Source organism: Grus americana, chromosome 6, assembly GCF_028858705.1.
Source record: "Grus americana isolate bGruAme1 chromosome 6, bGruAme1.mat, whole genome shotgun sequence".
Lineage (NCBI taxonomy): Eukaryota > Metazoa > Chordata > Aves > Gruiformes > Gruidae > Grus > Grus americana.
In genome coordinates this window covers 34,987,333-35,015,078 of record NC_072857.1, presented here as the reverse complement: position 1 = coordinate 35,015,078, position 27,746 = coordinate 34,987,333, and the positions used below count along the sequence as shown (strand labels likewise).

Below are 27,746 nucleotides of genomic sequence, written 5' to 3'. Positions count from 1 at the left end.
TGTTATATAAAAATACAGGATGGATTCTTTAGGAGAAAAAAATACATTAAAAGTCACAGTTGCTGTTCCCAATCTCTGGCTCTTGCTTTTATTTTTGAATCATTTTATCACCTCCGAAAAATAAATATTCTCATCACCCTTTGTGTAAGTTACATTACCTTAAAAATCCTCAGGTCTGTGCTGGGAAAGTAATAATGACTGTTTATACTCTAATCATTATTATGCATGTTCAAATCAATTCAAATTCACTGATTCAGAACAACATGCTTTGCACACCACAACTCTTGACTGAAGTTACTTAATAGGTTTGGCTGAGACAACACACACACAAAAAAAAAATCTGTTCTGAAGCAAGGAGGTATAATATATTGTTTGCAATTTTATTGTAGAAATGTTTGTATTTATTGGTCTTACCATAGGTCCTGGATCCCCAGGTTCACCAGGTGGGCCTGTGGGGCCTGCACCACCCTAAAATTAACCAAAGATGAACACAGTTACAAATTCCCAAAAGTAAAAATATAAGGATATTAATTAAAATCTGTGATCAGGAAAATCACAGCCCATGGGACAGTCTGGATTCTAATTCAGAACCAGCTCATATTGCAAAATGAGTGAAAGCTGGATACTAAAATCCCTCAAGCTTTAGCTAAGTCCTGTGCTATACACAAATCCCACTGGAAACTTAACACCATACCAATACTGAAAACAGAACAGTCACCATTTTCATTGCTGTTCCCTCATTAAATAACGTGTTTTGGGCTAAAACTTTGTTAAAGATCTAATAAATTGTTCTTTCTGAGTTAATTGCTGTGTATAGAGTACATCTGGAGCAGAGCTTTTGAGAGCAGCATGTTTAGATTCACCTCTAGATGAAGATGCATTCGTACATGCATCACTGAAGATGGACACTGCCACAGAGATGCACACACCCCAGTTACTATGTGCTTTGTCTTCAACTCTGTCAGTTACCTTAAATCCCCTAAGGTGAAGTACTTACTTGTTTTCCTTGGAGACCTTGAGGACCTCTTGGACCCACTGGACCCTATTGAAAACATAACTTGTTACACACTGGAAAACACCCTTCCTCAAGTAACATTCATCCTACAAAGACAGCAAAAAGGCCTGATAGTGACCTCCAAGATAACATTTATATGGTCAACCCTTGGAAAGGCTTTTATTCAGGAGACTGATGTTATGAAATACAGAAGTACATAGAATGGTAATCTTCAAACTCAAAAAGCCACAGCAGTGTAAATTCGTTAGAAGCTGAAAATATGGGCTCGCTTGCTTTCTGGAATCTCACAGTCAGAATAACTGGGTTGCCTGCATAGCTCCAATGAAAAAAATGTAATAACAGAATAGAGTTGGGGGGAATAGTCTCTCCTTGAAGGGAATCCATTACTTGGATTAATCTCATAATGGAATCAATGACAAAAGAAATTCATGCTGCTGTTCTCAGACGTGAGCAGCAACAAGCAGCAATGGAAGGACATATTTTCATGAATCATACAAACAACCCAAACAGCTTCCAAACAGTTCTAGTTACAGAAAATTCAGATTTCCCTTTAAAAAGTTCTACAAGATTTTTTTAGGAAAAATCTCATGCTTACTTGTAACTTATACCATGAAGTAAACATAATCTTGTCTGAAAGCAATTCACTTGCTTCTGGCAACATAAAAACACCTATAGCAGACAATTACTTGCATTTTCACAGAGGCTCAAGATTTATGTCTTTCACACACAATTCATTAATTTTTACTAATTTTTCCAAAGCAAATGTAGAAGAGTTAGTAATAGGTAATTTAAAAATTCTAATCAACTTTAAAAATAAAACAAAAAACAATGGTTCAGCTGAATGACTGTCAGTTACTCAGTTTACAAGGAAAAGAAAAAAGCATATCACAGAATATGATGAATCAATGCAAAGACAGTGAGTGCAACTGACTTCAGTAGACTTTGTATAAGGCCTTGGAGAGACCTAGATATTGAAAAATACCTTAAAAGAAATATTAATATTAAAATGAGTCATATTTGAGAATGACAAAAGAAGAAGCAGTACAAGAGATGCAATGTCTCAAGACAAATTGAGTGAAAGGATTAAGCAAAATGATGGATGGCAACAAAGTAAGTAGGACAGGCTTATGGAACAAATCATTGTATGTGCACAAAGCAAATTCACTGGAGACAGATATTCACAAAAAAAGAAAGTTCTTTGAAGAAATCACTGCAGAAGTTAATACTAAGGCAAAACATCAGATTATTTTTAGAACCTTTCAAATTGTATTGAAACTGGGTTTGAAGGTTACTAGTGGGGACTTGGAGGCATAAGATTCAGGTAGGCAAACTCATGGACAGTACAATCACTGAAGGATGGTTTCCTTTAAGAGTGAATTTTAAAAATAACACCAAAGAGGGTAACAGTATAGTGAAGAGAGATAATATTCAAAAATAACCCCAAGATTTCTAGCAGAGACAGCTTAGGGTGTTGAAACAGCTTTCACAAATGACAAAAAATTTCAGTGCTACCATTAAAGTCCCAGTGCACTGAAAGTACAAGGCATATCTAAACAGTGAGAGATGCCAATGATAAAATTGGACACATTGGAAAAGCAGAATGAATTTCTTAAAATAATAAACCACAGCTTTCACTTAACAGTTGGTTTCAGAAATGATTTTTTACATTACTACCAAAAATAGCTATCTTTGATGTCACAGTGTGAAAAGAAGACTTCAGTTACATATTTGTTTATTCTGCTTTGCGTTATACCTGACGCTTTGCAGTTACTCTGGAGTGACTCAAGATATGAGAACATCAGGAGCTGGGTTTTTTTATTTCCTTGTACCTTACTGTTAGTAGCTGCTATATTTCAGAAGGAGGGAAGGAAGACAAGAAGGTGGCTAGAGGTGGGGGAAAAAAAGCATTCAGTTTAACAGAAGAAAATTTTTTTCACTTTTTTCCAAGTACTGTGCAAAAATTCATTAGAACACACTGTACATGCAGGTTCTAGAGGTAGAGGAAGTTGAAGAGGATGAATTCCCCTTTGGGTTTTTGCACAGGCACTCCACTTCCACCCTGTTCTACAGTACAGGGCTAATTTGGTCTTACCACTGCACCAGGCATCAGTCCCATCTGACTACCAAGTCCAGATTTCTCATCCAGTCCTGCCATCTGAGCTGCAAATGGCTGCAAAAATAAGAGGGGTGATTTTAGCTGTCAGTCATTTGATGGTTCATAAGGCAAAACCAATGTAACCACATCTTCATTATTTACATTGCCTTTGCAGCGCTGACAACTAAATTCTTGGTTTAATCATTGAAGTTCTCTTTCCTCTAAATTTGAAGTGGTTTAAGGCTTCAAAGACCAGTTGAATGCATCATATTGTCTGCTTACTATTCTGACTCTACCTTCACTATAATATTAAACAAATAGGAAAATGACCTAAAAAGAGTAAAGCCTCCTGTGAAATTAATAATTTCTTTTACTACCTTCAAATTTAAATCACACCTTAACTTCACCTGCAATACTCCTTCATGTCTTCTAAGCCTTTTTTTTTTCCACTTACTGTGCAACAAGTTCAGAAATATCTTAAGGAAAATTGAAACGCAGTTAATTTTATGATTGCAAATTAGAATTTTAGTCTTCTCAGTGTTGGTCTGAACAATTCCAGCAAGAAGTATACTTAACCACATTTTAATTTCTCTCACTAGTTTTTCTGTTATAATTCATCTTACTTTTTCTTTTCTGTATTCCTAACTTGGTACACCAGTTTCCCTGTACTGTCGCCCAGATCCCTTGGGTTTAAGTCAGGTGGAAGTAATGGAACCCCACTGAGGGTTCTAGATTTGGCACCTTGGCTTTTCTAGATGCTAAAACCCATTGTGAAAGGTGTGTCATTTCCAAGGTTTCTCACGCTCAACTTGCCCCAATTTTTGGCAGAACTTGCACTGCCACTAGCTGCTGTCCATCATAACTGGGAGACAGAACTGTGGGCACAGTATTCCACGTTCACTGAAGCAAAGTTACTCTTTATATCATGTGGATCTGGCCCAACACTCAGTTCACTTTCTACTAAAGCAAGTGTAAAACCTACCCTGCTTAGTCCATCTGGTCCTGGGTGGGTAGGATGCCCTGGAGGACCAGGGTCACCAGGCTGGCCAGGGATACCAGGTTCACCATCAATCCCTTGAGGACCCCGAGGACCCTAGAAAGAAAAATCAGAAATGCCATCAGTGTGCAGTTATTCATTAAAATCATTGTAACTGGCAAGCAACTGCCTCGTTTGTGATAAATCTGTGTTTCTCCTGAAAGATCTTCAAACAAACAACATCCCTCAAGATCTGTTCCTACCTTCAGATCAGAAACGTTAGCTAAAATTTGTCATAAAACCTACACACAAGTAAACTGCAGTAAGTTCTCTCACAGACTCTTTTAGAAACCCAGGCTTCCTATCATTCCATACTAGAGTATACTATTCCTGAAAAACTATTTGGCTTTGCACACAATATAGAATAACACGAATTTACTTCTAAAATACACATAGCTCAGATTAGCGTACATACTTACACATGCTTAGGAAACTCCATCATAAGGCTGGATTTTTACAGCTTCCTGACATCATGAATGGTTTAGACAGCTAATACTATTGCTGAATTCTCAACACAGTTACACTGCCAAAAATGCAGAGTAACTCCCTTGGTGTCTATGTTATTTCTAGCTAGTATGTGCAGAGTAGGCTATGTGGCCGTCCAATTGCTCCCATTTTGATCACCCACTTCTGCATTCATCTTATCTTGTAATCAGAACTAAAATTAAATATAGAAGCAGCTAATAAAACATTAGCGGAACAAAATCAATAGCAACAGGGCCAATATAGATATACTTCAATCACAAATACAGACTTTAAAGTGCTCATCACTACTGCTTGCTTCATTAGAATAAAATGCTTGACTATGGTGAGGAAAAATTTTATATGGTAGAATGAGCTTTTCTGTTTTAAGGACCTTTAAACATAAAAGTTTGGGAGCCTGGCTCAGTGAGTCATCTTTACAAACACAATTATAATCAGACAGATTGCTTGTAGTTCCATGAGACGAGGGCTGTGTTTCCTTGCAGTCTGCGACACATTTCAATGGAATTTATGTCTGAGCTACTATAGTTTGAACTAGTATGGTTCACATGCTAAAGAAAAAGCGTTCCCTTGGGAAAGGGCTACACTGGGATAGCACTGACAACAGGATTCCTGGAAACTCCCAGTGAATGAGCTCATTCTCCTAATTCTCCATCTATCTTTATGGTCTGCAATTTCTATAAGCCTAGTGATCAGGGGAAAATCTTTTTCTTATCAGACAGACATGTACACACACACCTCCCTACTTGCAGAATGAGTTGTGAGAAGATGGTATTCTGAAACAAATGAGAAGATTCGTGCATGTTGGACAGAAGCAGAAGGTTCTAGCAGAAAACTTTATTATTAAATATTTCTATTATAAACAGAAGTAGAGACTGCCAAACCTAAAAGTGCATACTGTCCAAAGGAGGAAAAGAATGAGTTATCTTCTTTCATTTGTTCTCAAAATAAAAACAAAGCATTAGAGAAAAAAACAGTTGCCTATAGAGAATTAAGCAAGCTTCTATATGACTATTGATTTTCAATAACCAAACCAAGACATCTTAACAAAATCTGACATAGAAAAAAAGTCTTTTTTTCAATTCTTTTTAAAGAAGAATCTACTTTTTAATCACCAGAAATCAACCTGATTAAAAAGCAACACTGCAAAGCCCAACCTCAAAACGCAAAAAGTCCCCCCAAAGCATGTTGTATTTGTAGGTGGCAACTAACCAGCAATATATGACCAATGTCTGGGTTTTTTTAAATAAATTCTTGATTATACTTTTATTTATTTTATATTACATTTATATTTTATATTATTTATCTATTCATATGTATATTTAAAAAAAAAAAAAGCCCTTTGATTTTCTTTCACCAGCTAAAGGTCAGTGAGGGTTAAAAAAAAGGGCGGGAATTCTCACAAAGACCACGAGGTGGCAGCGTTTAAACACGCAATTTACTCATTCTGGCCCATTGCTGCTGCTGCTGTTCAGGGAACTATTACAGGTTTTGCCTGTCATGGAATAAAAAGAAACGCAGATCGTGGTAGAACACTCTCAAACTACTATCTATTTTAACTGGTGCTGCAATGACAATCGAGTATAAATCCATACTGAAACAAAACACACCAATGGTTCTGAGGATGCTCAAGCTTACTTTCTGTCTTCAAAAGATCATTTGTAAACTGAAATTGTATCGTGCTCCAAAACTCCCCCTCCCTAGATGCATTTTGCAAATGTGCTATTCCCTAGCTGTTTCTCTCTCATTGTTACACTAACAAAGAATTTGAAGTAAAAAATATGCTAATATTCCAGAATTAATTTTACATCCAAGGGTCCTGCTTTTGTAAAAGGCCATAGCAAGGTTGAGTTCCTTCTGCTCACTAGTCAGTAAGAGCCTTATTTTCAAAGGAACTGACTGGTTCCTAATCCCTTGATATTCCTTGAAAGCAGTATAATAATCTATAGCAAAGGAACTCAAAACTATTTACAGCCTTTGGGTATTTTAGGTGCTTCTAGCTACACTCTGTAGAGACATACAAGGGATGCATGGCACAGAATCGGAAATGATTTAGCATCTCATTGACAATACTGCATATTAGGAAAGCACTTCAGACATCTCTATAAACACAGTCAAGATTCCTCTGCACACCACAAGATTTCACAATTACTTCCAGAATTCTTTTAAGCATCTTGATACTCATTCACCAGACAAACGTCTTATGGTGATCTAGAGAGCAGCAGTGGCTTGGCCTCCATCTCAAAGAGGCTACACGCTTCCTCCACTGCTTTAGAAGAAGTGTCATTACCATCTATGGACAGCAGGCACTCACTGGAGGAAGAGCAGAAAAGAGTCGGTTTTAGGCCTATGCCTAAATTCAGTATTGGCTTGCTCTCTCCTGAGGCATAGGAAATTATCTACGTAGAAATTACAGTGATACAACTCTTTAAAATCTGCTTTTAGCAGCTTCTGCTCTTTGACCTAGCTTTTTCAACACGAACGTGTCGTCTTTGGTATTTTCAGCACTCCCTTTTGGCCATTCTGTGGTTCTCCACATGCAGACACTGACATTCCCTTATGAAGTCTTTATTTCCACTGAGCAATCTTGATTATATTATTCACCAGCATACCAACATATGTAGTCACATATTAACTCCTGCTAACTTCCTGAGCTTTGCCATTTCTGAAATGCTCTGAGCCACACAGCTCACACTGCTTCTGATGGACAGTAGTAGCCAGCAAAAAGTCAGCAAGTTCTTCAACAGGCGAATGTGATGTTCCAGTTTTGTTCTTTGTTCTTTTTTTTTTAAAAATCCTGGAGAAAGCCATAGTCTCAGACACTGCTTTGGGTAACTGGTGAGAAAGTATGGCTTCTAGCGGAAATACTGCTAAACCTCTGTAAATTATCTCAAAACATTCAGGTTTCAATCTTCCCAGGGAATGGTGAGGTATAAATGTTTTTTTGTTTGTTACCTGATTCTTGGAAAATATGAGGAAAGTTCTGGTAACTCTAGAGGACACAGAGACAGTTTAAAGCCATCTAACCTTTTGAGGTTAGTCCAGTACTTGATTTCTGAGATACTTAATAACTTACAGGTCTTCCCTTTGGTCCTCGTTCTCCTCGTGGTCCTTGTGAGCCTGGAGGCCCCTAAAAGAAAGATTAGAAATATTAAGTACCTGTTAAACTAGTTAAAAATTAAAAAAGCTCTGAAAATATGAAATGCAATGCTTATTTGAAAATTAATTTGTGGGGTATTTTTCTTCCGCATGATCATAAAGAAAACATCTACAATCACCAAGTATTTAATATTTCTTCTCAGTTGAACATTGCCTGAAGGGAGTAGAACCAGGATGCAGAGATCAACAAAACAGTTTCATCTCTCACGTGCTCCACAGGTTAATTTTGCAAAGGTTTTCTGGATGCTGGTGGGTTTTAATGTGGAGATGAACAGGTTTGAGACACAGGTTCCTGCTAGTCCAGAACTGCTCTCTACTTAGCCACAGATGGGGAGCATATTGCACTTCCTTCTACTCCTGCTAGATCCCTGCTAGAAAAGCATCCCCGAGCATCAACCTGGCACAGAGGTCCCTAGACATGCATGTACTACAAGCGCACATCCATTCATTTAGGGGATGGGCTGACCTCAGACTAGTAAAAAATCCCATAATCTTATTTCCGCCTCAAATGCATCGGCTTTGCAGACAATACCCACTACAGACACGGAAGAATCCTCCTTCACATTATCCTCACAATACAAAACAGAAAGGCAAAAAGTGGAAAATACTATCATCAGAGAAACAGAAGATCAAAAAATACTCACGGCTGGTCCCGGGCGGCCTCGTATTCCCGAAACCTAAAGAAAGCAATATAAATTAAAGTTACCACACAACATTATGTCTATATCTGTAATGACTACCCTACAGAAAATTAGTTATTGAAAAGTAAATAGCAAGAGAGAAAACTAAAGTACCAGGCAAGCTGTGAGGCTTTTTTTGGGGAAAAAAAAAATTCCACTGGTTATGTCTTTCCAGTTTGGAGTCTTTTTATAAGCAATACGAGGAAAATCTTGGAAGTATCATTGTTACTCTAAAAAAGATGAAATAAATAAGTGAACTACAATGACTTAGTCTCAACTTAATGATCCTTTTAACTTGTCTTCATGCTAGAAAGGGATAATAAAGATAGAAAGTGACAATTTATTTCACCACTTTTCTCAAGTGTCTCTACACTTTCCAAATACTAATTTACTATTATACCTCCATAAAATTCTAACTATAAAAATGAAGATTATGACAGATTTAACTCAATAAGATTTTTTTTCCCAAAATGCAATGGACAGGAATTTCTAGTATTAGATATGTGAAACAGCATAATTAATTCCATTCCTTTCATTCCTAGGCTGTACATTTTATTGTATTTCCTTAATTACTGCAATTCTGCTTTAAAGCACTAAGATGTATACTTCTATGGTGTGCTGATAAATGAAGAAAAAAATGGACTTACAGGTGGCACTATTCCAGGTTCTCCTTTTTGTCCCTGTAGGAAAAAGATTAAAAAACATCAGATGGCAGAAAACAAGTGAAACTTCAATTAACCATACCAGTTTCACCAACACCATCCCTGTGACTCTGACAAATGCCAAGACTTCTCTAAGGTAACAACTGAGACTAAATTAAGGTACCTGTGATTGCTAATCCATACTGGTTTTAATGACTATGGACACTGATTAATGAAGGCTATAAATTACCAGGTTTTCTCTAACTGCATAATGTACTGGCTGAAAGAAGAGTCAAACTAAAAAATTACCATGATATTTAAACACTAGAAAACATGTTGCAGTTCTGTTATTGGATTATTTGATTCATATGAAATGCAGAGCCCAGAGCAGCATTCAGACTCCATTTCTTCAAGGTATTAAATTAAAATTCATATTACTATATTTATGGACATTAAAAACCTGCATGTCCATCTGCAGCATAGGGACAGAACACAAAATGGTATCGCAGAACTTCTGAATGAAGGACACAGCATTTGCCAATTGACTTTTCTTTGAGCTGAATGCGTTCACAATGATTACATGCTACATAGAATAACTGGGTTTAGACCTATCGGTGGTAACTGTAACAAAAAAAGAGGACTTTTTGTAAAAGTTTCCTTTACAAACTTTCCTGCCTTGTTTATCAAGTAATAATAAGCTGGTTACAGTCCATTTATTTCCATAAACTGCCTCTGCATAGAGAGCTACTCAGTTTTAATGACTGTATATACTTGATCACCTAAAAATTATTTCTATTATTTCTTGAAGCTGCTTACTAACTTAAAAGCTCATTTATCAGAATGTATTTTAATTTCTTTTGTAAGAATAAATCTTCTCTTTGTTTAACTGCACACTATGAGAGATGCTGCCCACAGAAGTGCAGCTCTGTGCAAGAACACGTCATCGCTGTTCTTCATCAGTGCTCGCACCAAGCGACCCTGTCAAGCGCTCAGGCCCCAGCAGAGCCTCCTGTTGTAAGGGACCTTCACAAGAACTCGAGTAATGGTTGCCAGTGTTTTACTTAGTGTTGACTCGAACCTGGCCGTGATGTTATGCAAGCTGCCTTGGGCGGCCTGAATTATTACCACAGTGAGAGTAGAAAGGATGCCAAAAAACTGTTTTCAGCATGGTTCCATAGATTTAAATATGGCTGAGGAGTATTTTTACATTTGTGCAATCCTCTAAGTGATTTATGCAAAACCCCAGTTATTCATGCTCAAGTATATGAAATAATGAAATACAACAGCAAATGTAAGAAAATAAAAATTCTTATTAAAAATGCTGTTTAGATCAGTGTAAAACATTTTTTAAAACTTGAATTTGTAAGTATAACTTTGCATTGGAACTCATCACATCAACGCTGTGGGGTACCAGCTAGAAGGCAAGTAGTTTTGGAGTACGTTTGCCTAGCAAAGGTGTCCCTTAGGCTCCTGTGTGTCCTACCTCAGTGTGTCCGACCTCAGTGGCTGCTCCAGCCTATGGGTAGTAGCGCAACAGGTATCTTGTGATTGATACCTGAATTAGGTATAGGTCAAAGCTAACACAAGGACAGCTAGACAAGACACAGTAATGCCTTGCACCATAATACAGACATGTCTCCTGCACAAAGTTTTCACAATTCCAGCAGGAATGGTTAGAGGAATTGTGCTACCTACTGCACACTGGGCAGCTAAGGCTGAGCAAAAAACAAGCTGGAAGTTTTAATAGTTTGGCTTCTAATGACCTAATGGTCCCTTCCCTCATTTTGTGGCACTGCTAGTGATTAAACAACCAAACTACTCAAACTGGAATTCCTTTTATGTAGACAGCAGGGATTTTCAGTCAAGGGATTCTCTATATTAAGAGCAGGGGTTTTGCCTGCATCCCAGCATTTTTTCCATGTGGGCTGCAATCTCCCTAGCCACTAAGGAGGAAAGAATTAAGTGTTTTTAACAGACCTTATATTTAATTTCTGTGAAGTGCTCCAAGGAGATACAAAAGATTCTTTCAACAGTTGTAATGCATTTAAAAAAGAAGAAAAAAAGTTAAGGAAATCTTACCTTTCTTCCTCTACCTATTAAAAAGGACAAAAGAAGAAGAGAGGAAATTAATGTTTTTACTCTGAGAACCAGAACACAGTAAGAGTTGAGTGCAGGTGTTACAGCTAGAGCCATCCCAGATCCTGGATGCACAGAAGATGGTGTATCAGCTCCAGGGAGCTGGGGAAGTTCCCAGGGACACGCATACTCCCTTGTTCAGGTGTGAGGAATCAGAACGGTTTGCAATGATGTCCTCTGATACTCACCCTTTTTCAGCATTGCACAGAATAAGGAAAAGCACTTTAGGAAAGCAGAATATCTCGTGGGGAACTGGCAGAAGCTGGCCTAATAATTGACAGTGAAGTCAAATGAAGTTTTATTACTGACTTCAATACAAGCAATGTTGATGGATCCACAACATATTACATGGTATTTTTCAAAAGAGAGCTGACTGAGGGATTTTTGACCCTTTCTTGTTTGAAAAGCACCTGCAATATCATATGCCTGAATTCAAAGCCACATAGCCACAAATATCCTTCAGAGGAATATTTTATTAATACCTTGACTAACAGCAAAGAATGCTGTAATGTATCCATACTGCTTTTTATTTGTTGGGTGTACCTTGTTGGCCTAATGCCTCCCACAACACAGCAGGATGCACCATCTGTTTATTAATGCTTGCCACATCTCACTCCACTGCTCAATTACACAAGTCCCTACTACATACTCTTTATCACTACTTTGTTCTATATTAAGCTAATCAACAGCAATTATATCTCCTGAAGAAACTGCTTTAATTATTTTCTACAGAATGTAGTTCAGAATATGCAATACACAGTATTAATGAGCATTATTTGCAAGTTAAGAGATTTTCTTTAAGGGAAATTGAGTGGGGATTGCTTCATCCAAGTCTCTCCAGGAAGAAGAAATGGCCTGGAAAAGACATAATCTTTAAGGTATATCACAGAAAGTATGCAAACAGGGAGTTAATAATACTTCATGCTAATTTTTTTTCTTAAGTCTCACAAAAGGATCATACATCCACATTTCTACTTTGGTGAAATGCTTTATACTGTTTACGTATAATGCTTACATTTATTCATCTATTGGAGGGGCCCTAAGCCTTTTATTAAAGCATGCACTTATTTTATTATATATTTCATATAATAAAAATATATATCTATCTTGATATGTTTATTATATATATTTATCTTAATATATTTATCTTCAGTTCCAGATTAACCACAAAAAGAAGCCAGAAGTCAACCTCCTTGAAATATCACAATGAAATTCAGATCAATCATTTAGCTATACAGCTATTTGGGCTTATATCAGATTCATAGTCAGAAGAAAACTTTCTAGAGCCAGCTCAGGTGCAACCCAAGATAGAAGACAACTGCCAAGTATCTACTTTCTTCAGATTTAAACTTCCATCATGGAAATACTACTAGAAATTTCAGTTATCATGAGGTTCCTAGTTCTTTGGACTGTCTCTCCTTTTGAAAAAGCAAACTGGAAAGCAATCTTACCAATGGTGGTGTCAAAATCACGTGTTGTATGGGGACACACAGGACAGCACTCTCCTGGGGGCACCTGTGGGTTCTCACACTCCAGCACATCTTGACACTGGATTTCATCGCAAAGAATAGCTCCGTTGTCACAGACACAAATTTGGCATGGTGAGGGCTTCCAAATATCCCTGTTCAGGTACATCTGGCCATTCTGAGTGCAGGCTATTTCTTCAACATCTTCTCCTGGGATAGGAGAGAGAATATACAACACGTTTTCCAACCATGAAATCAAAGTAGGCATAGGTCTGGACAAGAAAAGAGCATATCTGGAGATGAGAAGCAGCATCACATACACAAAGAAAACATCCACCAGCGTAGCTGAAGTTGATATAAAGGACTTTTTAATAGTAGTCATCTTAAATGTCTTATTTTATCACCTTATTTGTTGATTAGAAAGAAGTAAAATAGAGTCATCATGGAGTGCACAAACCCACCACGGTATTGAATGAACATTGCCTCATGAGTGTCTGGATGTCATTCAGTGGGGTACTAACTCTGTGTGGAAGAACTCCTGCTACGTGCCAGCTCTCTGTAACTGTTGTGCTCAGGGTATTAGAGACATCCGGCTAGGGAGAAGAACCGGTGAGACTTCTGTACGAAACGGCATACACTACCTGCTCCCTGCTGCAGGTACTTTATATAGCCAGACTTATCACAGCATTAAATGGACACAGCAGTGGTGGTTGAAAAGAAAAAAACTCATTTGTTGGGGTCTTGGTGTAAGGTAAAGCCAACATGGACAATCAAATCTTCCAAACAGGACAGTCAGTCACTGTCTAGTGCCAACAGCCAGCAGTCTCCATTTTGCTCAGTTCTTATAACCCAGCTGGTCATGGCCCTATGTGATTAACCCAGCACACAAATAAATTATTGCTATAGATATATATTAACTCTATACAAAATATATCTTAAATATTTTAACTCTATATGAAAGACTATCCTATGTGGCCATTTATATAGGAACAGCATTGACTGACTATATGCATATACCCTATATATGTACACATTCGCACATTTGTATGGAGGTCATTCCATTTTATTGCAGTTGCATATGTCATTTTTAACCTAATCCACTCCATTCACATCAGGTTTACTTTCTTTCTTGTGTTAATACTATTACTTTTCTTTCTTTTCCTTGAATTCCAATTTAGAATTAATTTATTACTGATTATTTAGAATGCATTCAATATAGTTTTTGCTCTCTTCTCTCCAACAAATCTACCAAGGCAAAACAAGTTCTCTGGGTTCAATTTATAACTTAAGACATTTCAAAAACTCTGTTTTCTTCCTACTCTGTAGGCAAATACTCCAAATATCTGGATTATTTTTTTTTAAATCATGAGTGAGTATCTCCCCATAAAAACAAAATATGTCTGATAAAGAATTCAAAATTCAAGTCAAGTGGAAGCTTTTCTTTGGCTATCCAATATTTTACAGAATGCCCTTTCAGCAAAAAAAGAAAGATTTTTTCACTTTGGTCCAACAAATATTTCATCCTCTAAAGGAACACAAGTGCCCGCAAAAGCAATGAACTGTCCCCATGCTGTCCCTAGACAACGGGTCACAAAACTGTAAACCAAGAACCCCAGTACCAAGGCACCCTCTGAGTAATACACAGCAAAGCTGCCACACACAGTACAAAATGATTCTCCTGACCCCTGGGATACTGCAGAGAAGATTAATCTTACCTGAGTGGGAACTCCATCTGACCACAGAAACCTTCCTATCAAGAATGTCTTTGAAACTGGACAATCCAGTTAAAACCATTATCTGAAAATTCCCCAAAAGCCCTAATTTCCAACTGATATAGGACTGGGAATAGGGGCAATTATATATATCTATGTCTATATATAGAGAGAGATATGACATCCCACTAGTCAAAGATCATGACCATTATTTTTTAAGAAAACCTGTTGTTAGCGTAAAAATTAACAGCTCTAAGCACAAGGGCAGTTTCACTGTTCTATGCAATTCTGTCCTAATTTAAACCAGATGTAAACAGAAAATCCCGAAGTAATAAATATGAACAGATTTGGGATTTCAGCTTCATGCCTTAACTCAAGTCCAGTTACTCCGTCAATGTCAAAGCTCGGAGAAGCAGAGCAGATGTGTCATTAACTGTTGCCTGCCATCACTAACTTCTGCAGCTTTCTAACAGAAACTGAAATCCAAATTTATACCAGGTCAACTCCTCTCTTCAATCAATTTATCACACCGACAGAATGACTCGAAGGGGTGCTGCAGAAGCTCAGGAGGAAATGTTTTCAGTGTGAAGTAAAGACATCAAACAAGTGTGCTGTACAGTCCATTTATGACATTGTGAGAATCATTTTCCAAACTGCAGATCATATTTTGGAAAGCACTCTTCTCGCTTCTCCCTTGTGTGCATGACATAATGCGCTGTCTGACATATTTAGCCTCTTCCCCCCAGATGTCTGGCATATGGTCTATGTCTTCCTCAATGTATGACCCGCAGAACTGGTTGTGCTGTTCAGAAGAGCAGCACTTTGCATAAATGAAATTTCTGAGTTACTGAGCCCAAAGTCAGCATTCTGTCATAACTTCAAATAAACCACATAGCAACTGCTTTGGCAAATCAGAGCTGAGCCAGATGGTGACTAGCTTCTGCCTGCTCAGCGGCTGAGAAAGAGGCAGACAAAGGCAGGGGGACAAGCACATACCAACTTTCCTATCAGATTGCAGATATGGTCATAATAAAAACAAACAAACAAAACCTACCCCACAATACTGCCAGAAAACACATTTTTAATTTTAAATCTTTTGATTATGTTTGATGCTTCTAGCTTTCCTTTCTGCTGTGACTGCATTACACTGAGAGACTAACCTGAAATGAGCAGCTATTTCAAAGGCAACTCATCCCACATTACATTTTGACATTTTCCTCTCAGGTCTGAACTGCAGGCATGTTATCCATCTACACCATGACTGGGAAAGGCAGCAAAGGAAATTGTTGCACCATTCCTCCCTGATTTGGAAACCTGCGAGTTCTTTTAATTACAGAGACCAAGTTACAAACTCTTTATGCCGCATGTTCTTTCTGCCTCTGCGGTTGTAACACAAGGTGCTGAACGGCTTGAGAAGCAGCTTTGGAAATTCTCAGTGTACAAAAGGATCTGCTAGCCCATTAACCAATTCCTTTCTCACCAACAAAAAGTATAATTCTGATTGGTACTGGACCTAACCAGAGAATCTACAGGCAAATCCACTGAAGTCAATGAAAATGAGTTTCAAAGCAGTCTGTATACATAAAAGGTAGAAGAAAATACATCGTAGGGTATTAAGGACTCATTCAAAGGACCTTCATGAAAGAGAATTTCAATTAAAAGCACAGTAAGTACAATGCAATTATTTTTCTGCTATATATTGATCTGTTGGAGTATCAGTTTTGCTTGAAAGAACTATTTGATCAGAAGTCAGTCAGTCAGTTATAGCTAATATACTAAATCATCATATTCAGAGACTACGCATCAACAGTTTGAAGGTAAAAAAATCGCATCGTGCGCTGACATACCCAGGCCTGGTTCTTGTGACAACACTGAAATTGTACTAATTACTGGGGGGTAAACCCCCCATCTCAGCCACTAGATGGCTGTCAAAGCCCATCAGTCATCACGAGCGAGTGTCAAAGAAGCTGATGCACAGTAAAGGCGTGCTAGTCACACCCTGCCTGGAGCGTTTTATGGTGAGCTTGTTTTCCTTTCAAGTAAATTTTTCTCAAGGTTAATTCCACTCCTCAACAAGCCAACAACAGGGCAAGTGTTTTAAAGGACAGCATATGAAACCATTTCAATCCTGCACCACTACATCATTTTGAAAGCAACACCTGGAAATTCACTGCTGCTTTGTTCTTTAAAGTTACTCCTCATTATTGCACTATGATTGCTCTCATTGACTTTTGGTTCACATCTTGCATGTGAACAAGGAAAGTAAGACCTGGGCATGGAACCAGGTAGAACAAAAAGAAAGAAAATGACACCGTAAAAAGAGAAAATTTTTTTCAACAGTGTCTTGAGCAAAAATATTTTTAAAGGGTAAGAAAGGGCAGAAAAGAAAGACTGCTCTACACGGGAAGACTTGCTGAAGCTGTCTTCCTAAGGTCTTATTTTTCCTTGCAGAAACATCCCCAAAGCCCCAAACTATATTCTCCTGTTCTCTGTCTCTGCTTATAGACAACCTAATATGGAAGCAGTCAACCACCATTACCTCAGCTGAAGAGATGGCATGTATATGATAGAAAGGAATACATCTCTCAATGCCCTACGTGGGCAAAAAATGGCACGAGCAAAACTTGCAGATATATAGGTTTTCTGCAGACATGAACAACTTTAGTTCATAGATGACATGGTAAGGGAAAGAAAAGGATTTGACAGCAAAGCAGCTCCATTTCAGTGCATTTTTACTAGTCCTACCAACACAATAATTAAAGGAGCCTAAAGGCTGACAGACCTACAGCAGTAGAGAACATCGTCTAACAAAGCCATAAAAGATCATGACCGGTACTCAAAGCACAGTCTGCCAGTTTTATGCTTTCTTCTGCCAAGAGGGACTTCTTGATGCAGACTGTAACCAAACCCCAATGCTTTTACATTTCTTAAAACAAAAAGACTGGAACAGAAGAGGTATGGTTATTTAATGAAAAACGGTTGGAAACAAAACAGCTTGTGCAGGTAACTTCTCATCCTGTCTTTGTCATCCTGACGCTAGTTTGTGCAAAGCGTAAGGAAATACAAGATTACATAGATACGATGGCTTTTAAATTTTAAAAAAATTCTAGAATATGAAAAGCTGAGTTTCAAGTTATGAATTATAAAATTTAATCCTGCTGACTCACAAAGCAGAGGTGCAGAAGTAAATCAAAGTGAAATACGATACGCACTAACAACCACTTTGCAGATGTACTGTTGTGCATGTGTACAGACCGCCCAGAGGGACAAGAGGAGTCTGGTATTAATAATCTTTGATTATCAGCCTGTTGCAACAACAATGTAGGGCTTGATCCAGTTCCCATTAAATCAATGGAAAAAACCCCCTTATTTACTCCAATAAGAATCACACCATCTGTTGCGTTTATCTTTTGATAACTATTTTTAGTGGCAATAAATAATTATCCAAATTACTGTGCCATGCAAATATGTAATGTAAATGTAATTATTTTGAAAATCACATACTTTTCGGGAGTGCTGATAAATACAAAACCTATTTTCCATTTGATGCATGGAAACAGTTCTTGTTAATAATGATTAACCCAGTTTACATAAGTACTTTACAGTTACATACACAAGGATGAACCTGGAATCCCTTACCAATAAAAGGCTGAACTGATTCACAATTCACTTACTATGAAAAAATGAAATCAAATTTGCATTCAGACATTTCCACTCAGGATACATCATACATTTTATTGAACTTCAGATAACAGCTAGAGTACAACAATGCACTTAAATCCAAATAACTCAGCATTCTTTTGGAAACACTGACCACTAACAAGGTCTGTAACAGAGTGTTAATTCACTAAGGTTACAGAAGATGAATGTTTTCTCAGTTGCTTCAAATTCAGTTTACATCTCCCTGCATAGCCAAGAGAATAAACAACAAATGACACACAGATTCATCAAGAGTATCATGCAGAGGATTGCTTTATTACAGGACTATCTAAACAAATAACTAGCACAGACAATCACTGGTCTAAAATAAGATGACTTTCTCAAAATCTGTGGCTCTGTGTTGGTTTATGCCAGCTGAAGGTCCAGATGAACATTTCATTTTGTATTTCCCCTACGGTTTCCTAAGGAAATTAGGCTTATGTGACCGTACTGACTGCACTGTGACATATATGTCCCCAAGCCCATTTGACTCCAGGGGCTGATTTCAGCCAAGTTCGACAGAGACCTTGTGAGAGACCAAGTCACTAAGATAATTGTGCTCCTGCAAGTTTTGTGACCATACGCAGTTAGGAAGAGAAGGGAGTTCCAAGTTAGTGCCCCACCAAGGCTCCCTTATAAAACAAGCGGATAATAACAAATCTCTTTCATTATACTTTTGGGAATGTGCACGGGCACACAATTTAAAACACAAACCTGTAGGAAACTAGGTTTTCATCAGAATTGTTTCTTAGGAAAAGAGGTGGGGTTTTTTATTCCCTCCTGCAGAGTTCCTGCCTAAAAAAAAAAAAAAAATCCTAGAGGCTAACTTGCAAAGTTGATGATAAGTAAGTGGTTTTAAAAGCATTCCACAGATTAAGACACTGAATGGTCTTAATTCCAAATGAGTTTTCAATATGATTGAGGGGGTCAACCCTCTGGCAAGGAGTTGCCACCCTTTGTGCTTTTTTGCAGAAAAGTCCCAGGGTGTTCTCCTAAATGATGTAGACAATTTTAAAACATGTATTTTAGGGCTGGAAAATTACACACTCAACTGTTTTTCCTGCAGAGTCCACAAATAACATTAAGTATGAATAAATACTGCTAAGTATCAAGGTGCAAGTCACCTCCCAAGCCGAGACTTAATTAACTGTTGAAATTGCTATAGCAGTAAACCAAAGCCTCACTAAAGGCATACATTTTGTGGCCAGCCAGTCACTTCTGACTGGCACTAAGGGAAGGGAGTTTACCCTCTGAGATTCATCAACCAAGAAAACCCAACCTCCAAGCTCTAAACAACAGCCCAGAGGCAGAAAGCAACAGCAAAACAATATACCCTGACTTAGGAGAAGAGGTAATCTCCTAGGTAAAGGGGTCTCTGAGTGTGATCTGGCAAATGGGTTTTGTGTCTTCCAGAAAATTGTGTCAAAATAAATAATTCTGTTTTCCACTCAGCACTGTGATTCCAGATTTGGCTGAACAGGGAAAAGTGGAAAGAAAAAACTGTGCTTAGGATACCATTAGACTCCTCTGAATGAATTCTAAATTAACGTCTGAAATGTACGACTGCTTCTCCACTCTTTCCGTAACTGGATGGAAACAATACTACCCTACATTTGGTCTGGTAGTCCATATTTCTCCAGCTCACAGGTTCATGTATTTATGTCTCCATTGGTGCGAACAGGAGTTTTGCTTGCCTTTTTATGGATAAAGTTAATTTCCAACAGTACAATCAAGAACAATGTTTTTATTACAAGATTCAACACATGCTGGATACAAAGGCAGAATATGCTGGGATCCCTTCCAGTAAAAAGGATTTCTCTTGCTGGTCCCACAGCACTATCCAATGTTTATTATACTGCTCAATTCCCTAAGATCATCTGATGATGTTGTACCTGCATATTAAACACTATTCCTGAGCTACTGAACAAGACTCAACCCTTCTAAACACCCCGTGTTATGCTACGGACAGGGCAGGGAACTGTTCAGCAGCCATGCTTTGCTGAAAGATAAGTCAGGCTGACCCTTTTCTGGTGGTTACTCCACAGTCTTGGATCTGCATACTTCAAAAGCACTTAGTTAAACTAACTCACTAGTGTTATCCCATGAATAAGGTTGGATGTAAACATGTTTTTATTTTGTTTTTCTCCATTTTTATTTTGGTTCACAAGTAGGATGGCTGGACATATTGCTTGGTGCCTGTAGGAGAATTGGGTGAAGGAGAGAGTTTGAAGAGCCTGATCTGCCAGCAGTGCTTATACAAATACTCTCAGATGACAGCAATCAAGCCTCAAGCAGGAAATAAAATTACTTCCAAATGTCTACGGCTGTGCATAGATTGCAATGGGGAGGCATTCAGGCATGCCTGAGAAAACACTGTTGCAGATTTCAGCAGTTGGAGCAAATCAGTCAAAAGCTGTAGTCTGTAGCAGGGTGCCTGGTCTCTGCTGGAGCCCACACAGCCACAAACGCCCTGCTTGGACTTTGTCATTCAAGGTACTTACAGTGAAGTCAGTTCAGCTACAGCCATCTGTACCACAGTTTTCTTCCTGAGTCAGGGCAGAAAAAGCCTCAAAAGAGTGCTTATCATGGCCAATTATTGCGTTTTATTATTTCAAAAGAGGCTTGAGGCAACAGAGATCATTTGTTTTTCTAAGCAAAGTGTTGGAGCACATTCTTGACTGTGGGATGACATTTCTAAGCGGAATCACTTTCATTTGCAGGAAGACAGGCTGGTTCCACAGAAAGCAGATACTTCTGGTGAGGAGCTTACAAAGAGAACGTGCTGCAAGAGCCTTCAGTCAGCGGAGGCAGAACAGGGCCAGGGCTCAGCACTGCTGAATGCTCACAAGTTTGGCAATACAAGCATTGTCTTTAAAATTAAAACAGAATTAAAACTGCAATTACCACATTTCCCAAAATGTAAGAGGCTTCACTCTGGAAGCAAACACGCCCTGATAGTGAGAATTCTGCCCAACCTGCTGCTACTGCAAACTGAAGCAAATCCTGTCAGGGCATAAGGAACTGTGCCTAATGTTTTTAAACCTGAGTCTAAAATAGCAAGATTACAATGAAAATGTTAATATTCTTCTGCTGTCTGCTTTGGCTTACTGTTCTGGAATCCATGAATGTTTGATTTTGGTCTTTCCAAAATCCAGTCTTGGCCTGCTGTGCATCAGTAAAAAATAATGCATTTTGGCTGTGAAGAAAATTCTCTCAGCAGCTTCCTGTGCCAGTATCAGCGAGACACGGTTTCCACTCACGGTACATTTGGATTCCTGTAGTAAATCTATCGGCGATTCACTAGAAGTCATCTTGGTTGTCCAGCCAGAAACCGATGGCCCAGGCAACAAGCCGTGCAGGGTAAGATTGCACTGTGTCAGCCAGGTTCTGAAACAACATTTCTTGATTGTCCCAGCACTGATCCTTGAGGAATATCACCATTATCTAGCCACCAGCTGGACTTTGAACTGCCAACCATTACTCTTTGAACTTGATAGCCCCACTAGGTTTTCATTCACCTTGTTGTCCACCCATTCAGTCCCATACTGAATATGGGACTATATACTTCCCTGATTTGCCTACGGATGCTACGGAAGATGGCATCAAAAGCCTTGCTAAACTAAAGGTAAACAGCATTCACTGCTCTTCCTTTGTGCACCAAGCCAATTATCTCATTGTAGAAGGCAATCAGATTTAACCAAGGGCAAAGGGAAAATTAATTAAATATGGAGCCCCTAACTGCAGCTGATCTCCTCTTCTCTGCACCCATCTATCCGAACTCTTACAAGTGTCACTGTTCTAGTTTCACATATGCTGTAATACTCAAAGTCTAACTGATAAAATAACCATGCTCTGCAAAAGAACTGGTTTGCCTTCCTTGATTTGTAGGATTTAGCTCCTTTGAAGTCAGACAAAATTCATATGGATGTCTTTTCTTATTACATCTAAGAGAAACACACTTGTTGCTGCCCAAACATCCTCATTCTTTGAAGCTATACACATCAAAGTTCAATAGAAACCTATCATTATACATTGCCTTTTCCACAAAGCTTTTCTACATTGTGGTTTGCAAAGTGGACTCATGTAATCCCCTAAATGCATCCTTGCCGGCTAATATCACCCTCTTTTTCAACTAAAAATAAAGATTTGTAATTAGTAAGAAAATTCAATTCCATAATTAAAAATCCTTGCATTCCAACAGGCTCAGCATTTCAAACAGAAGGAAAAACTACCCAGTGTTTGGGTGGAGTAGGAAGGTATTGCTGGAAAGCTATACTCATAACATGCTGTTTGTACAGCAAAGCTATTCATTTGCTGAAACTCTGGGCCTCTGAGAAATTAAAAAAGAAGAATAGTAAGCAGGAAAATCTGCAAAAATTCCAGGAACAAAGCCTCTGTTTCTTTTCTGCTACCATTACCTTTACCACACTTCAGACAGCTCAGTCAGCAGCTTCTGGTTTCAAGATGACATGGAACAGGATTTGGCAGCCCTCAGGACATCCTAGCTGCTTTCTGCACAGCATCAGGGATGAAGGTTATAAAGGAGCAGCCTAGTTTTAAGTGTAATCTAAAGTCAATGCACACACATGTGCATGAGGAAGAGACAGTGATTTAGGTGTGTCTCATGGCCGAGAGTCTAACTTCTACACAAGTTTATTTATTACTTACAGATATAGGAGCAATAGGCAATTTCCTTCTTTCAGTGTGTAAAAGTAAGTGTCAGTAAGTGACAAGTGAGTAGAGTTCATTTCAAGAAAGGTTAGGGATGAGAAAATCCTTGAGACTGAATATAAAAGCAACACAATTAGCACTGGTGAGGAATTTTTCAATTTTTTTGTTTTGTTGGAAAGTATTGAATTACTGAAATACTAAGGAAGGTGCTTTCATTAGATACGTCCACTTGAAAACTCTTCCTTTCATTTTCAGGATGTTTGAAATGACCTACTTCAATCAAGATGACATTGGGGTTTGCTAGAGAGAACTTTATACCAAAAAAGTCTTTTAAAAAACATCCAAGTCACACTGAGGAAAAACATTTTCACTGACCTGACCCAATTCTATCTTTTCCATCATTACTGAGTCATGAAACCTCTACAAGGTTGCCTCAATTCATCCAGAGTAGCTAGGGAAAACCCAGATATTTATAAGCTTACTCTCTAGCTCAGGCTGGTGGTTGTATACTGCAACTTCCAGGACGTCTTCAAGTAGACTCTCGCAATTGCAGACCAACATACTTTAATTTAATTCCTACTAGAAGAAGGATAGAGCTAGGTCAGGGAAGAATATCCTTAATCCATTTTCAGAGTGTTGCATAACTTCATTAAGTTTAAGAAGTCAGTTTAAACAAAACCCAGTTTCTTGCTTTGCTTTTATGCAACAGTGGAAAATTATAACATTAACCTTACTAATGTTAATAAGACATTAATGTTAATAAGGCATTGTAAGAAAAATCCAGTGTTAAGTAAGAATTAGAGGTATCTTTGCGTCCCTGGAGGCTCCCTGTTACTGCATTATGCCATTATGCATTTGAATAAAGTTACATTTTTTTATTTCAATTTCATTTTTGACTTGGCTTTGGTACTGTTCAAATTCTTGGTCCATACATATTAAAAATGAGCATTAAAAAAAGAAAAAGTGGAATGTTAAAAACAAAGGGTCAAAGAAGAAATCCCATCCACCCTGTCATTTAGATGCATAATGTTGATAAATGTTCTTTAAAGAGACACATACCAGCCATTACTTTGCTCTCCTGCAGGATTATGGTTTCTGGAACAGAGGAAATGAAAGGCTTTCCTGTAGGCTGTCCTGCTCTTATTCATTTGATATCCCTCCATACTTCAGGGATGAAGCATTTTGAACTTTTGTCAGGCAAATAGTCCATACTGAAAAGGGTTTGAATGAATTAAAATTCAAGTAAGGATGTGTAGTTTAAAACAAACCAGCCGTCATCACCTCCAGCTACTGTTTGCTTTGAACTTAATCTACTTTTTATTTCCCTTAGTTCCTCCTTTCAAAACTACTTTATCATTTTTCAGATCTTTTTAATTTTATCCTACTATTGTTTCTTTGATATGAGCCTTTAAAAGCCCAAGAAGGCAGCATCCAAATTACAAGAACATCTTTTTCTAAAGCAAAGCTATGGGAACGCTGACATCTTTTTGCAGCAGTTAACTCTCACAGCAGAGTTAGAAGCTGCGATGAGTTGCACGTAAATCCATAAAATAGAGAAAGGCTGTTTATTTTTCCTTATACAAAAACGAATTAAAATCGGGGGGGGGGTGGGGGGTGTTGAGGAAAGCATCCCTACTTAAGGGATGCGACTTAGATATTAGACTTGCAATAACTTTTAGGTAACAATCCCTGGTATGTGGGCACTCCAGTGTGAGTGTGTGCCCCGTTGCTGGTGTAAATACTCAGTCTTTCATTGCACTCAGAAGTCTGGATAAACAACATAGGGAACCCTGACTTACAGCTGGGCTCTTATGTGGGCAGACCTGGTTTGGTCTTTGAAGTGGAAATTACCAGGAATCCTGCACATCACCTTCAACTCAGTTTAACAATGAAAATATGTGTCCTAGTTTACCTATGATAGCAGTACATACCCAGCTAAAAAAAGGACTACCTTTTTTTATTATTACTTAGTCTTCAGTGCTATTAAATCACAAGCCTTTGAGGACAGAGCCACTGTCATCAAAAGACACTTATTAATGTCAGTGGGCTTTCATCCCATGCAAAGCATTGCTGTGTTACATTTAGAGACACTGACGCATAATGCATCACATCATGTCAGCTCCCTATAAACACCTTTCAGTATAGTTTTTTTTCTCTCTAATGCGGTAGATTATTAGAAGCAACTATTTGTGGTACATGAAATGCATCACCAATCAGATCTTTCACAGGGTATTTAAGACTGCAATACGAGCAACAAATAAAGACAGCCCAATTGCTTCTTTCAACCTTACAGTTTAGAACTTTTCATAAAAGACCTAAAGGTCCTCTTTAGGGCCCTGTGGGCTCTACTTGAACAGGAAATTATCACAGGTTTTGCATTTAAACAATATTCTGTGATTGAAGCAGCAGTCTGGCATACAAACGTGATACAAGTGCATTCACCAGCTCTCTCCGATATTTTTCAAGTGACTCCCTGGGGAAGCTCAAATAACGTTTTGCTTGGTTCAGACAAACTCCAGCTTATCATAAGTTCTCACCTGAGCTTTTTAGGGTTTTACTTGTCCTCAAAAAGCACCTTCATTTCCTATCTTTTTATGTTCCTATGTAATTTCATTTTCTGAACCACAAAACCCTTCCACTTCTTCCTCCAAACCTCAAATTCCTCCTCTGAAAGTCTGTTGTCTTTTCCTAAGAAAAAAAACGTATCTTTCCTTTACTTCACCATGTTACATATCTTTGAGTGTTACAGTAATAAGATACCATACACATTACAATTTCCCATTCAAGAATTGCTCAACAAAAATTTGTAAGCATCAGTAACTCCATAGCAAGAAGTAATCCACATTTCCTCATCCTATTAGAAAAAAATTCATTGCCACTCAAAGATTCAGCAATAGACAACTACTTGCCATTTTTGTACCATCAGTTTAGCAATAGGAATCCAGTTCAAGAAAGTACTAAATATGTCAGAACACTCTCTTGGTAACAATAGTAAAGTCCAATCCTCGTTATGATCAAGAGGACAGAAGTGAGATCATTATCTTGGTTCTTCAAAGCCTGCAAGATACTTATGTTCAAGTCACTACTCCCATTTCTGTGTCAAATAAGACTGGAATGTCTACATGCAAATTAATGTGTTTTGTTCTACCCACCTACTGACATTCAGTTAATCAGTTTGGCATGTTATACTTCATTAGGATGATCAAGAGCATCGCCAAAGGTACTCATATTTCTCATGCTTGAAGAAAAAGGCTGGAAGTATGGTGTTGCATTCTCAGCCGATTCAGAGTCACAGCTCTGTAAAATCAGTAGCTGTCAACAAACCGGATCTTCTCCAGTTTACGCCAGCTAAAGATTTTGACTTTCAGTCCCTCAATCAGCATCTGTTTTCCACATAGATATCTATCATTCTGTTCTAAAAAAGTTCCCAGAGGATTAGAAATAGCTGGCATCTATCCACAAAGTGCACCAGAGGTCTGTGATAATTTCCAGAACACAGTGTCCTACTGCTAGATTTATTCACACTACCGAAGAAATGTAATATTGCCAGTGTTGAAGAAATGTAATATTGCCACTAACTCCTTCTCCAACAGTGATCTGTGCTAATGTAGCTATTCCCAACAATCTTTCGTGCAAATAAAGCCAAATATGTCATCACTATATTATTTTTAAAATATTATTAATCCTTACAGGGCAGTAGGCTCATACCTAGAATCAAATTCATTAATGGCTTGTTAACATGATATAATTTTTTCTAAAATAAAATGCACTAAAGGAAATAAGAAGTGATTACTTCAGACATTAAAGATGCACACTAATGCTGTTTTAAGACAGACAGCACCCTCAGGGATGAGTGTCCAGCAGTGGACTTACAATGCATGAGCCACACAACTGAGCTGCACATACACAGAGGCAAGATATAAACAACAAGCCGGACTCTGTATTGTATGTGCAGTGAGACCAAGCTCTGTATCTCATGCCAGGCAGAACTGTCATGCATGTGTGCTGCGCCCAGACCTTCCAAATACTCGATGAATGGCCAGTACTCAAGAGCAGCTTTCTAACTGTCTTCAAGTATAACGTAACTTCTGGCTCAAAGAAAACAGTGATCTAAAAGTGAACTGGCTAACACGCCAATGCACATCTTGGTAGAGTGCTTTGCTGCCTGGCTCTTTTCAAAAATTCATGTGAGACTTCAGACTTTCAGTAATGTTGCTAAGTATACCAGATGCATATAATAAAACAAATTTATTTTATACTCCTAGACCACCCGCAAGACTTTTTTTAGGCCTTCAGCACTGAGTTGGCAACACAATATGAATTAATTCTTTGCCACTTTTATTCACCAGGGCCTTATTCAAAGTTGAAAGCAAAACCCTCCAAGGCTTACAGTCTCCTAAAATGTACCTGTAGTCATGAATCTGACTACTACAGGTGACAAAGACAACAGACAGAATTGCATTAAATGAGCAAAAGAGAAAACCACAATTTTTCACAGACTAAATGTAGAGAACCTCACCCTTAGTTTGTCTGAACAGATCCAGTTGCACCGAAGTTAATGAATCAACATCATCACTGACAGACTCTCCCATCGTTTACAATAGCTCTTCAGCACACTCATCTGCTGCACCATTTTTAAACAAGTGGATGTGTAGCAATTTTAAGAGCTACAGAATGAGATGCATGCCTAAATGTGGTCCCCTGCATTGTATCCCTGAAGAACTACCAAAACTGATGAACTGGGAGAATATAAAAAGGAATACAGCTTTTTGCCCCTGGCAATGAAAGATGCATAAATTAATATAGTAACTGCATGGTATCAAAAGGGAAAACTCCTTCATAAAGTTCATTCTTATCATGTCAGTAACTGCACTCCTGTATGGTACAGACATTGAAGAAGAGAGCAAAATATTTTCATAGTGGTAAGTTTGACAAGAAAAGATAATAACCACC

The 27,746-nt window shown here is 38.2% G+C and overlaps 1 protein-coding gene across 1 annotated transcript in view; it reads right to left on the bottom strand.

Annotated features, from left to right (window-relative positions):
• The window catches only part of COL5A2 (collagen type V alpha 2 chain), a 107,943-nt gene that overhangs the window by 41,050 nt on the left and 39,147 nt on the right, over nucleotides 1-27,746 (bottom strand). Inside the window, exons 2-10 of the mRNA XM_054829818.1 lie at nucleotides 12,697-12,921; nucleotides 11,189-11,202; nucleotides 9,116-9,148; nucleotides 8,433-8,465; nucleotides 7,706-7,759; nucleotides 4,093-4,203; nucleotides 3,108-3,185; nucleotides 998-1,042; nucleotides 415-468 (exon numbers count right to left, since the gene is read on the bottom strand). Of these exons, the coding sequence (XP_054685793.1) occupies nucleotides 415-468; nucleotides 998-1,042; nucleotides 3,108-3,185; nucleotides 4,093-4,203; nucleotides 7,706-7,759; nucleotides 8,433-8,465; nucleotides 9,116-9,148; nucleotides 11,189-11,202; nucleotides 12,697-12,921 (647 nt within the window). The remainder of the gene's footprint in view (nucleotides 1-414; nucleotides 469-997; nucleotides 1,043-3,107; nucleotides 3,186-4,092; nucleotides 4,204-7,705; nucleotides 7,760-8,432; nucleotides 8,466-9,115; nucleotides 9,149-11,188; nucleotides 11,203-12,696; nucleotides 12,922-27,746) is intronic.